Here is a 13,300-nt window from a genome sequence, read left to right as displayed (position 1 = left end):
GTGGTCCAAATCAGCTAATCAAATCACTGTGCCCTGAATTGGGCTGAAACTGAATCCAAATTGAATACAGCCTGCTTCGCACACCACTACTCTCTACTTTATAGCCCTCTCGTTAGGGCACTCTCTTGAAAAGTAAGAAATGTGCAGTCCGAGGAGGACCTAGAACCAAGAGGCATCTATACATGTTCCCTGGGGCGGAGCGGGGGTGGGTGGGAAGGGGACACTTTAATTAGATTTATCAGCTAGAATAAAGAACTTGGCACAGGTTTTTCCATCTTCAGTTGTGAAAGTTTGCACAGATTATGGCCTCACTAAGCATAAACTTGAGTGTGCTTTCAGGAAAGCAGAGAACAACCTGCAATTTTAATGCATTTTCATATTTTCATCAAGTCTGGTGTTTCCTTTACTACTTATTCCATAGAAAGAAAGCCATTGGCAACTAAAATAAACCTAGCAAACACTTTACAGTCAGAGACTAGCATTCTGGAATCATCTAAGATAAAGGTCCTGGTGAGTAGAACAAGTTCCAGGCCTGGATAGGTATAGAGTGGATGGTGAAAATAATTTTGTTGAAATCCCATTTTTCTTTTAATATGTCTATACTGCTTCTGCAGTGCTCTGTGGGGTATCACTTTCAAGCACACTCCTTCTACCATAAAAATGAGAGGTTAATGGCACTGCCTGCTACTACTATTGAACACACCAGTGACAGAACGTAGGAGCAGCAGCAGGGACATCTGCTAGGTGGCTGCATCTCCTAATTTCTGGGTTTGATGCATGCAGACCAGGAGCAGGTGGTTGGATCATGCAACACTTCCTGGGACAGGGTTGCTAGCTGTCTAAATTTACAGACAGTTTATAAAAAACAAAGCTAAAACACTTGTCCATAAAATCCATTAGAAAAAAAAGAAACCACGAGCTTGATTGAGGTAGATACAAGTGTTGATAGACAGAGCAGTGCCACCTTGTGTCTAAACAGGAGTGCAGATCAGTGCCCTGAAACGAGCTCTCTGTTGGGGATCTGTGGCCCATGGGAGCCTCTGTAGTGTCCTCCGGCACCCCCAGCCATGTGCTGCCACTGTGTTCCAGCCACTGCCTGCCTGTAATGACTGCTCACCTTGAAAGTAAGCAGGACCATATGACCCCAGACAGTCTGAGGCACCAGGTTAAACATTCTGACTGGGAGGGAGCTGTAGGATCATGAGGGGAGTACAGACAATGGCTGGAGTTTTGTGCCAGGATGCAGGGAGGAGCAGGGCTGGCAGGAGTAAGTGCAGGGTGTAGTTGGTACACCAGTGTATAGGGTGAGTAGGGGACCATTGGGTGGAGGCAGCACTATGTAAAATCATTGCTGTAGTCAAGTAAGAACTTATTACTTGGGGGGCTTGAACCAAATTTATGAAGTTAATGCTAAACCCCTGAATTTGAACCCAGTTGTAACTGCCATCTAGGTCCTACCAGAAGGGTTACAGTTACAGTATATAAAATTATGCTAGCAAAAACAAATGCCAGGGGAAAGTTTGCATATTGTCACCTAAAAACCCCCAAAACTTGGGTTGGCAGCAACCCTACCCAGGAGTTCCACAGAGACAAGGCATGCAGACATATCCTTTGTCTCTGCTTCTGCTCTTCATTATACTGTCCTCACCAAGGACAAAGTGAGGGTGACAACTAAGCATTGTATTAGTACTTTGTGCCAGTCATAACTGCTTTTCTCTGGATGCCACCTACAGAACTCAAGATGTAGACTATTCCAATATTGAAATGTCACCCTATGTGCTATTTCACCCTATGTGCTATTTGTCCTTCTCTTTTGCTGGCGCCCTCCTCTGTTTGCCTGCTCAGTCAGAGCTATTGCAAAAAAACACTTTTCTTTTCTTCAGTATCTTCTTCCTGCCAAATCTGTGCAGTACTCAACACTGGACTCTCCTCTTTTCCCACATAGATGGGGAAGCATGAGTTTACATGCTGCTCTGGCTTCATTACGCTGATGGTCCAACTGGCTCAGGAGGCCACAAACTGCAGATGGATCCCAGGAAGGCAATTTATGGATGGCTGAAAATGATTCTGGAAGGCTTCTACCAGACCTGAGAAGGCCAACAGCTCTTAATATGGGTCTGACCCATTATATATGGGTCACCAAGGCACTTCAGTTAAAATAATAACAAATCAAAATCAAGAAATCACTAAAAATTTTCTTTAAAACAAAACACTTACCAGGATATGGCATTTTTCCATATGTCATTATTTCAAATAGAAGTATTCCAAATGACCACACATCAGACTTGATGGTGAACTTATTGGAGCGGATTGCTTCAGGAGCAGTCCATTTCACTGGGAGTTTTGTTTCATGTTTAGCCTCATATATATTTTCATTTCCTACCTGTTATGTACAAAGCAAACCCCAGGTTAGAATCTGGTTCAGCAAAACACTTAAGCACATGCTGAAATCAAGCATGTGATTAAACCCGCCCCTCTTCTAACAACCACTTGACTTCAATAGGATTATAGTCTTTTGGTGAATCCAGCCTTATAGCTGAAAATATATCTTTGTTCATCAGAATCCTTTCAAAGCCATTTGTAATTTCCAGTGCTAACACAATATTAGAATAGTTTGTGCTTAATTATGTCTTTCTTCTGTGAATTCTGAATCTGGCACAAATCATTTCAAAAGTCTATCAGAAGTGGCAGCAGAAACATCCTGCTGGCACTAGAAACCACATGGTACCACTGGCTTCATATCTGCTCTTCAGTAAATGGAGGCAGCAACTGCAAGAGCCAATGCATTTAGAAACCTTTCTTTCTGTGTCTTATTGCTAGCATTGAAGGGCCATTGATGCTGGTAATTATCACTTCACCAGACTCCAGTACCAGAAAACAGATTCCAAGTAATTTAATATACAGGAAACCCTTGCTATTGCGGGTTCGGCACTTGCGGTTTCAAATATTCAAAAATGCCAAACATGCATTTTAAATACACTTTATGCACCTACAGGAGCTCCTCGGGAGCTCCGTGCTTGCCACTGCCAGAGCCTTGCCCCCACTTCCCCCCCAGCCTCTGGGGGCACTGCGTTCATAAACACCGTGCCTTCTTCACAGATTTTGCCATTCACGAGGGATACGATAATGTATTTATCTTACAGTGACACCTAATTAATTCATATAAAAAGATGTCAGATATAAGAAAAATAAAGGAAACTTCTTTACCATATTTTCTCACATACAACACTTAACTTTCATCCAAAAATCAGTTATTGGAAATTGAGGTATATGTTTTAAGTAAGAAAATATGGTAAAAGCAGATTCTGCAGCCTGAGCTTCTGCTGGGGTAAAGAGAAAGTGATGTTGTATATGCGGCATAGAGGGGTGAGCACAGAGGCTCCCTAATGGCTCACTATAGATATTTTGTCTTTACATCAGCAGAGCCTCTGGATACAGAAGCTGCTACTGACTTAGCAGGAGCCTCTATAGCAGAGCTGAGCCCTGGGTACCAGGGCAGAGGCCCCCAGCTGACTCCACAGGTGCTGATGGCTGCCCACCCAGCTCAGCTTGAGAAAAAAGGAATGAGCAGTTTGGCTCATCTGGCAGTACCTGTGTCACCCTGCAGCAAGGGGGTTAACAGAGCAGCCACAGCATTTTCTCTGCAGCTACTGCAGCTGCCTCTGGGAAAATATGATACTTTACCAGTATTTTCAAAAAACGGTCTTTATTTCTTCATTCACTGGTGGTTTCAAGGGCACCTCACCCGTGGTTTAATCTCACTCAAAGTTTAACATGCAAATAAATATACAAATGAAGCAAAATGTAATGAATAAGATGAACGATATCCACCGCTGTTGAATATATTTTTGTCTTGCAGTAATGTTCTACACTATACTATTATGCCTTGTATTTAGGATTGCTATTTTAGTCTTTATACACAAACAAACTATGTTTTTATTATGCCAGTTAATCTGTTTTTTTATGTTTTACTAGGACCCAGATAGTTGCTGCCTGGAGGAATTTGCATGGGCCTAAATATTAGTCTGGGACCCGAATCAACACAAAATATTCTATGGAGACAGTGTGTTCTCTGACATTGTTTAAAGGTTCACCTTCAACAGGATGCTTGAACAATTATCCTAACAGCCAAAAGAGAAAATACCACTGCAAATAGAGTTCATTTTAATAATAAATGTATCTCAGGTTAAAAGATTCACAGTAGAGTCAAAATTGAGCAACAGCATTTTTAATATCAGCTTGACATTAAAGTCAACTCAATGTGTTACACCGCCAATCTCAGTTTCAGCTTCTACAGGCCTGGTGCCTTGTATGAAAAACAACTGGCAAGAAAAGTTAGGTTTTTCCCCATTCAAATCTTTAAGACAATTAAACTAAAAAACTGAAAGCCTGGAAATTACTTCATGAAACCCGTAAGATATAATAAACCAATTCTTTCAGTTAAAATCCAATTTGTCACACAAGCAAGAAAACTCCTTTTAAACTGGAAAGCCATCCTTCCAATGCTTTTGTCCACAGTGACACCAAGTTCAGTACTCTGTTACTATCTGCAATATTCTTAAACACTGAAAAAAAAAAGCAAAGGTCAAGTGTCAAAGATGATCTAAGGGCTCACACAGTCCGCTTTATAATTGAGGAGGGCTCAATTATGACACCATCTACACACCCATAGAAGAGGTTGAGGAATGTGAAGTGGTCCCTTTAAGCCAGATGCTGCCTGGATTTTGGGAAGAGGATGGAGAAGGAGGAACAACTACTCTTGGCTCCTGCTTTCCCTGCCTGGAAGATGAATAGGAAATGAAGGAGCAACATCCTGGTTCCATTCCTGTCTCTACCTGCCATGCTTAGCCACTGCAGCCAGGCTACTGCAAGAGAAGCAGCAAGCTGCTCCTCGGTACTTCATAAGATGGCAAACAAACCAACCCATCCAGGCTCACCTTAAAAACCCTGGCAAGGCCAAAATCTGCCACTTTGTAAACACTGTGTTCCCCGACAAGGACATTCCTGGCTGCCAGATCCCGATGGATATAGTTCTGGGATTCGAGGTAAGCCATTCCTGAGGCAACTTGAGCTGCCATATCTGTTTGTTGAGGCAGGTGGATCTGTGAGCCTGCATCTTCTGTAGAAATGAAAAAGAATGTAGGATTACAGAAAATATGTATATGTACCCTATCAATTCTCAAGTTATGTAAAAACCATGGTTGAATGGTAACATTGGCTCAAACTGTTCACTTGAACAGCAAACCCAGGCATGACAAAGTACCATTCCAGCAGAATACCACATGTTCAGCAGGTGTCACTAAATGAATGCTACAGTACTTGAAAAGCAGCCTCCATTTATCCTTTGGAAAGAAACTCTGATAGAAGAGCAAACAATAGCTAATGCAACACTTTATTTCAAAGTACATCTATGGTGATTGAGACTCCCCTTAAATTATTACCCAGCTTCCTGTGGTAGAGCAACTATTTGTCTTTCCACAAGTACCTGACCGGGATAATATTAGTGCACTTTTTGTATTTTTATAAGCGAACATTAATTGAGGGTAAGGTGAAGGGACACATGATTGGAAACTGTTCCCATCCACATGCTCTTGAACTATTTACAGCATGTGAAGGTTAGCAATATCCTGGAATACTAATCTGACACTCAGAGGCACACAGTTCAAATAAGTAATAAAAAAATCCTTTGAACAAAGCAGGTTGTTTCAATATATGATATGAAAGACAAAGACCTAATGCCTTGAATAACTGGCATCATAGACACTAAGACATATACAAAGGAAGGGCACCTGCGACTCATATTAAGGCAACTTGTGGCCTGTTGTGATGGATGCACTCATGCTGGTAGACAGAAAAGTATTTACTTTTACATGTTTGTGTAGATTAACCCTGAAGAAGTTTAAAAAGTGTTACGTATAGTCATTGCACGTAGTCAGTGAGATTTGACCCCAGGACTGAAAGTGCCAAAAGCATAAGACTATCACTTCAACACTCTAGGTGCTAGGGTGATACAGTCAATGCCCATTTGCAACAACATAAACTCTCACCGTTTACCAGCAACATCTCCCCTGGGAATATTTTCCTCTATCACATATCCAGATAATACTTAACATAACAATACAGGAGCAAGATAGCATTCAGGCAGTGACATGTCACTACTAAGAGATGGCAACTGTAATAAAAATAATAAAAAACTGTATAATATTTTGATTTTCTAATAACTTTCCAAAGCTGTCATCCAATAAGATTCTATTGCCCCTTATACTTTTGGCTCTCTTCCGAGTGGAGATAGCAACTATCCTTCCTAACTGCATCTGTATTTCAGCAAAAACATTATCTGTGAAGAATAGCCTTTTGGTGCTTCAAATTTCCAGTCTGTAGTAGCAATGAGCAGCACTGACTTGAATCACTTACCATTTCATATGACCTAATGTACAGAACCTTGCTGTTGCCCACGATGAGGAGTGCTAAGAATGATTATTTATCAATCTTGCCTGAAATCTCCAAGCCTGAAATTTTCTACTTGCATCCCTGTGTTCTTAAGTGAATAGGTAAAAGGCTGAATTTGACAATTACATTTGCCCTGCCTGTGCACATTTACTACTTCTTCTTTGAGGTTAAACTCATTGTCATGACAATTCAACATGAAGATTATTTACTTCTATTATTGACGTTTCTCCTCCCCCACATATTTCTAATCGCACCCATAACTTTTACAAGAAAGAAAAGAAATTGTGCTACATGACAATTTACAGCTTAATGATACACCGTGAAAATCTGTCATCAGGCTGTATAATAATATAACACTGTGAAATGCTGCATGTGTTTACCTCAGTTAGGATTGGGCCAGGGGCTTGACGGAGGTTGATGCCAGACTTGCTTGGCCCCGGCCACAGCAGACCCCCCTGCCCCCAGCCCCGGTGGCTGGCAGGCCCCTCTGGCCAGCATGGGGGCTGCACAACTGGGCAGGCATGCTCAGCCAATAGCCAGCTGTGCTTTCTTGGCAGAGGGGAGAGGGAAGTGGGTTCTCCCACTCAACTTCAGCCCTCACGTTGAGGCCCCCCCCCCTCAAATTGAGCCTTCAGGTTCCCCAAAACCCTTGGATGCCCACAGTTAAGGTTTTCTCACAGCTGGCAGATGGGGTTAAGGGTTATTAATTAAATAATGAGGTCCCACCACCTGCCTGCTGGCTGCAGGCTCCCTGGTATCCCTGAGCTGGGTGCTGGTTCAGGAGGTTCATGCCAGCCCATGTGGTCCCCCCTGGCCCAGCCATCCCAGCCTCCCTCCAGGAGCTTGTTGGCCCTACTGACCAGTGTTAAGTCCTGCTGCCTGTCAAACTGCCTATTGGCCGTGGTCTCTCTGGTATCTCTGAGTTTTCATGCTGGTTTGAGTGGCTTTTCCCAGCTTGCTACACTTAAATTGTGGCATCCATGTGCTAAGCTAGGCAGCCAGGCATCAAGACCCTGGACTTAAGGGAAGCATGTTTTCCCCAATTCCAGGGTCTCATTGCAGTTAAGATGCTTAGGGTCTCACTGTATTTAAGTGACTGAGAGTGGCTGCTCTCAGTGGGTGATGACCTATATAAAAAGTGTCATGAGTTAGAGAACCCCACCTGACCCAAAAGTGGCCCCCCGACCCAACAGCCTGTAGGTTTGGGATGGGGGTGGGAATCAAGATCAAAAGTTCCTCAAGACACCCAAAAGTGGAGCACTTTCAACTGATCCCTCATTAAATGAGTGTTAATTTGTCACACAATCAGCCACTTTTAAAGCACTCTGCCAGCTGTGCACGTGTGTGATGGCGTGGCTGAAGGACATGTCCAGGAGACGGATCGCACAACAAATGTAACTCATGTCTGCACCCAGTGTGGAGGCTTAGTGTGGGACGGGGGAGAGACCACTGTAGGTTTGGAGGGTGGAGAGGAGTACAGTGACTGGGAGCTGTTCATCTTGGGCTTCTAGAGGACTGCAAATTGATAGTTTTATCTCTGGGATGCTGACTAACAATACCCTGGAAACAGCCTTGGCAAAACAGATCAAAGGTAAACCTCACCTGGAATGACAACTCTAAAAAAATTAGAGGGTACTGAGGATGGATTAACACCCTTTAAGGAGTGAATGCTCCTGTTTTAAGAGCCTTTATGATTGCATCACCCTAAATTACAGTCAAGCAGATGATACCTACAGATGTACAGGAAGCAGGAGGATGCAAGTACTTTAGAACTACACAGTGATAACCTGAGAGTTATATGGCCCTATCTTTGCTGTTCCCAGTTACACACCCTCATTCAGAAAAAAACTGTAAATTCTAGCTTCATGTTTGATAATATTAGGTTATTATAAAGAGTTCTTGAAAAAAAAATAGAGTTTGTTTACAGACATAAAAACCCTGAAAACCAGTGCTTTACTTTAAACTTGGCATGCCCCTGTGCTGAGCACAGTATGTGCCCAGAAGAAGCATCACGTTAGTTGGACATGGCTCTCCCAACATCTATATAGATTGGGCCCTTCAGTGGGGCTTTTTTGGTACTTTTATCCAATATTTGATTGAATCAGTTTTAGATAAAAGCACCAAAAAGTCCTGCTGAAGTGCTAAAACTATGTAAATGCTGCATCTTCTGGTAAAGCATGTTTTTTATTCTTTTTTTCCATGTCTGTCAATGACCAGTTATGTTAATCTGAAAAAATACACCCACTATTCAGGCACTGGTAAATAAATTTACAAAAAGCTATCCCTGACTTGTTCTCTGTCTGGCAAAGAAAATGTGACAGCTCCCTCTGCACCTACTTAATAACATTTTTAGACAAAACCATCTTTTTTCAAAGAATTTATTAAAGGAAATATTAAGGGAGGCTCAGTGATTGTCCTAGGATCTCACCAATCAGTCACAGTATCTGACTGAGTAGAACAAAAGATAGGAGAGATGGCTCTTACAAACAGGCATATATTTCTCTCATTTTCATATATGGAACTCAGTAGTTACCAAATATCAAGAATGTAATGTTGCTAGAGAAGGCTTACTGTATATCATCACTGAACAATATGTTCATCCATTTATTACAATTTAATTTACATCCACAATGTTTTGCAGAAATGTTTTGCAATTGTGTTCTCTTACTTTGGCCATTGTCAGCTCAGTAATAATAATATGACTTCAACCATACATAGCAGTGTTCATCAGGAAGGACACCACCAATGAGGAGCACTTGCCCATCTCTGTTAGGCAGTTGTCTATGTGTAGCATATAGTTTCTGTGCAGGAAACTCAGTCCTGAAGGTTTTGGAGTATTTCTTTAAAGCAAAGAAAATGAACAATTTCTAGGAAGGGAAATTTAGCTCTGATGACTACCTATCTTGATCTGTGATTTGTCTTGCCATTTTATCACAGAAAGTAGCCAGAAATGACAACATATTGGACATTACTACTTCTTTGACTATTGAGGATTATTTCCCATTGTAATCAGAATCAAGAATTATCTCATAAACGTTATTTTTGAGGAATAGTGGTATAGAACTCGTCGGCCATAAATTCAAAGAGTTTCAGCTCAGTTTCCCCATTTCTCTCCCATTAGGGAAAGCAAGTTTCCATCTGCCATATCCTGTGAAGGAGGCTGGGCTTTTACTTATTATACTTGTTCAACTCTGGGAGACACAGAAGAGCCATAGGGTGTGCACACACCCACACACCCCCTAAGCCCAGAACCCTTTTAGGAGCTTAAGTCCCACTAGAACCAGTCAGAATTAGACTCCCCCAAAAAACTTGCGAGGAGCCTGGACCTAATTTATTTGCAAGTTTTAGGCACATAGTTTGTCATGATGCACAGAGCTTCCAAATGAGGCTATTCCTGGATGCAGCCCCACTTAAGTAGCAGTTCAACAGAAAGCAGTGAGGAAGCAATATTTTAATGCAGAACCTGTCTACAGTTATCCATATGACTTTTGCTTACGGGATATAGGAAGACAAGAATTCAGAAGAGATTCATGGAGAGCAGGCTTTAAAAAAAAATCACTCTGGCTTTAGAGATGATAAAGGTTTCACAGGTATTTTCTGTACTTAAAATTAGGAATAGCTCTAGAACCAAGACAACTGGGTAGAACTTGGAGTACAGTCATGGTACCGGTCCCTTCATTGGTGCTCTGCTTTATTTTCAATCATTATTACAACTTATTAATTATTAGTAGTAGCCCTCAGAGTTCCATTCAGTTTAAGCCCCATTGTATGAGGTGATACGCAAACATATAGCAAGAGGCATCTTCTGCCACAAACTCACTCTGAGGCACTCTGTAAAATATCTAGAGAGGTTTCTAGTGGTTTGGGGAATGGTGGTACACAGTAAAGTGTGACAAACAGCACTTCTTCATTCCTACAAACCCTGATCTAGGGGTGCAGGTTCCACTTTATTCCCAGAAGATGTGGAAGCATGTGTGCTACTGTAAAGTGAGCATAAAACTATGAATTCTCCACCTTCTCAGATGATCTGCAATCTGGAATTTCTAAACCCTGTTTGCTCCAGACCCCAATGAATATTGCAGTCTTTAGATTAAATCAGAGCACCTTGCTTTCCCTTCTTCTTGAGAGCATTCACTGAACTACATGCTCTAGCACTATCTGAAATTAGTTTTTAATCTTTTGCTTACTTTGGAGGTATTCTAACAGACTTCCATGTCTCATTAGCTCAGTAATAATATAAATTGGGTCCTCTAAAGTGCAAACCGCATAGAGCTGTATAAGCTTCGGATGTCTCAGGTTCTTCATTATTTGTGCCTCCCTCAGGAAGTCTTGTGGATCCATTGAACCTGAAACAATAACAGAAAAATAAATCAGCTGAAGTTATTAAAGGCTAGCCTACCTGTCCAGCAACCTTGTGAGAATTACAAAGATTGTTTTCTGTCTCTTTGTAAAGTGTATTAGCATCACAAATTTTCAAACTTATTAAAGAATCAAACTTATGCAGCTGAACCTAACAACTAAGTTAAATGTGTCAGATGCATGAGGGCATAGAGCATGCATTTTATAACCCTTAGACAAATAAAGGTTAATATTGCTACCTGTGGGACAAAATGGTTGAAAGACTTACATTTTAATTAATATAACAAGGCACATGGTACCTCCCTGCTCAACAGGGTTCCCATATTAAGGTCCAAAAAGGCAGGGAAAAAATGAATATTTAAATAGAGTTTGTTAGACAAAAAAAAGAGAGAATACCAAAAACTAACCCAGGAGTATAATGCATAATGTCAGTTTTACACCTTTGCCACTTGAACAATCAAAGAAAATCAGTAAGATCTCTCTATCATAGAAATACTTTACTGTAAAATAAATATCTTATGCGGAACAGCCTTATAAGGAACCTCAATACATATTATTATATTTCAAACTCATGAGCATTTTAGAGTTAATGATCTTGTTAAATAAGTTTTGCTGTATCCATAACCACTATTGTATAATTTAAGCATCTGGGTAAACTAAGCCATTCAGAGATAAAGCAAACTGCCAAGGTTACACAGCAGGTAAACAAGTTATTTAGGCAAAAATAAAGGAGGAAGAAAAATATTTCACTGTGGAGAAAACAAAGGTAGAAGTTGAAAAGTGAAAGTTGCTTTCTGTACTGTATATTTAGAAGTGTTCTATGGATTTGAGGAAGAAGGTATATATATATATTAGTATTGGTTGAGTTTAAAAACAGTTAAAATTGTTCAAGTACTTATTCTCCCTTTTCAAAAAAGCATAGTTTCAACAATAACAAAAAAAATCATTGACACCTCAAAACTATAGAAATTACAGTCAGCTCTAGACTGACCAATGCCTTGTGATAGTACTTTTCAAACACAGTCTGTTTTCCTAGTCTCAACAAGGTTGAGTCACTCTGGAATCCAGGAAGGTAAAATTTAGAAGCTTTATTTTTTTAACCTTTGGTAAGTGATAAGCTTTATTGGTGTGTTTGACCCTGATCCAAGCAGGGGTGTTTGAACTAAGTGGAACATTGGAAGGATACTAAATGGCTACACTACAAAGAATCAGCAAGCAAATCTGTTTTAAATAGGGAGCGGACAAATAATCTTGGATGCCTCCACCAAATACCAGACATTGGTAATACCTACTGAAAAGAGATCCAAGCCTATTTCCAAATGAAGAACTACAGTTTTTGAGATAATGTCTTCAGGTCAATGGCCTCTATGTCCCTAAATGGCACTGAACCAAGCACCCTACATTAATAATTAAACATAGTTAGCAATTCTATTACTTATGCAGTGTGGACATGTAAGCGTCCCACAGCCACTGAGTAGGCTATTCACTGGCCAGGTAGTTATGTGTCTACATACACATGTACCGAGACAATACAGGAGGGTATCATGGCACATCCTCCCATTTTGAGCCCTAATTGCTGAGAGATTAAGGACTTACCCAAAAAGCAGGAAGACAAAGTTCTAGGGCAGAGACACAGAAAGGACAGAAAGGACCTCTTTGTCTGGTATCTAACACAGCCAGTAATCATGGGGTTTTGTCCAACCATGTGACTTATGGGGTGCACTAGGCATGTGTACATAACTATGCACCTGCCTGACCAGCCTATAAGTTACTGGGTGTACACAGTAGCTATGTAGATTCTTACATGCCCCACTGATTTGATAATAAGAAAGGCCTGGTAGAAACAGACAGTTACCTTAATTTGACTCTGAAATTTGTGATGGACACTTGCTCCTCTTATGTGACAATTCACACAAAATTTTATAGGAGGTTATTAGGAGGGCTTGTGAGATATAGGAGATTTCAATGCTATTGGTAAGTGGATGGCAGTCAATTATACATGTCCTTCTTCAACAAAGACTATACAAATTTTCATCCACCCGTCAGCAGAAAGCAAGGACCTCAGTGGGCTCAAGATCAGTCCAAATGAGGCAAAGATTATGAAAAAACATCCATTTGTTACTGAATTCATACCAGAGAGTGTACCAAAGCACAGCTATGGAGTTTTACTGGATTCCCAAATAATATCAATGGCTAGAAATACTACCATAGGCATTTGTAGTACTCCATGCTTAATCTCACAGTAGTCCATTTGTTTGTCATCTTTTGGCCATACTTCTGTGACATACTGCCCTAGGGTTGACCCTGCAGGCCAACCAGAAGCCAAATTTGTGTAGCTTGGGGTGTTCCACCTTTAAAAGTAAATTAAGAATGTATAACTCATTATTTGGAAAATATTTTAGAGGCTGCCATAAAGAAGGAAGACATCAAAGCTGGACAGGCATTTCTCTGAGACAGGAATAGTGCATCCTGTGTTTGTGCAAGGCACCAG

At 40.9% G+C, this 13,300-nt stretch overlaps 1 protein-coding gene across 1 annotated transcript in view; it reads right to left on the bottom strand.

Moving 5' to 3' along the window:
- Positions 1-13,300, bottom strand: part of FRK (fyn related Src family tyrosine kinase) — a 108,245-nt gene that overhangs the window by 1,805 nt on the left and 93,140 nt on the right. Inside the window, exons 5-7 of the mRNA XM_019520067.1 lie at positions 10,638-10,796; positions 4,938-5,119; positions 2,218-2,383 (exon numbers count right to left, since the gene is read on the bottom strand). Coding sequence (XP_019375612.1) covers positions 2,218-2,383; positions 4,938-5,119; positions 10,638-10,796 — 507 coding nt within the window. The remainder of the gene's footprint in view (positions 1-2,217; positions 2,384-4,937; positions 5,120-10,637; positions 10,797-13,300) is intronic.

Source organism: Gavialis gangeticus, unplaced genomic scaffold (assembly GCF_001723915.1).
Source record: "Gavialis gangeticus isolate Ggan-Ray unplaced genomic scaffold, GavGan_comp1, whole genome shotgun sequence".
NCBI classification, from domain to species: Eukaryota; Metazoa; Chordata; order Crocodylia; family Gavialidae; genus Gavialis; species Gavialis gangeticus.
Note: the sequence above shows the minus strand (reverse complement) of the source record. Positions and strands in the feature narration are given on the sequence as shown.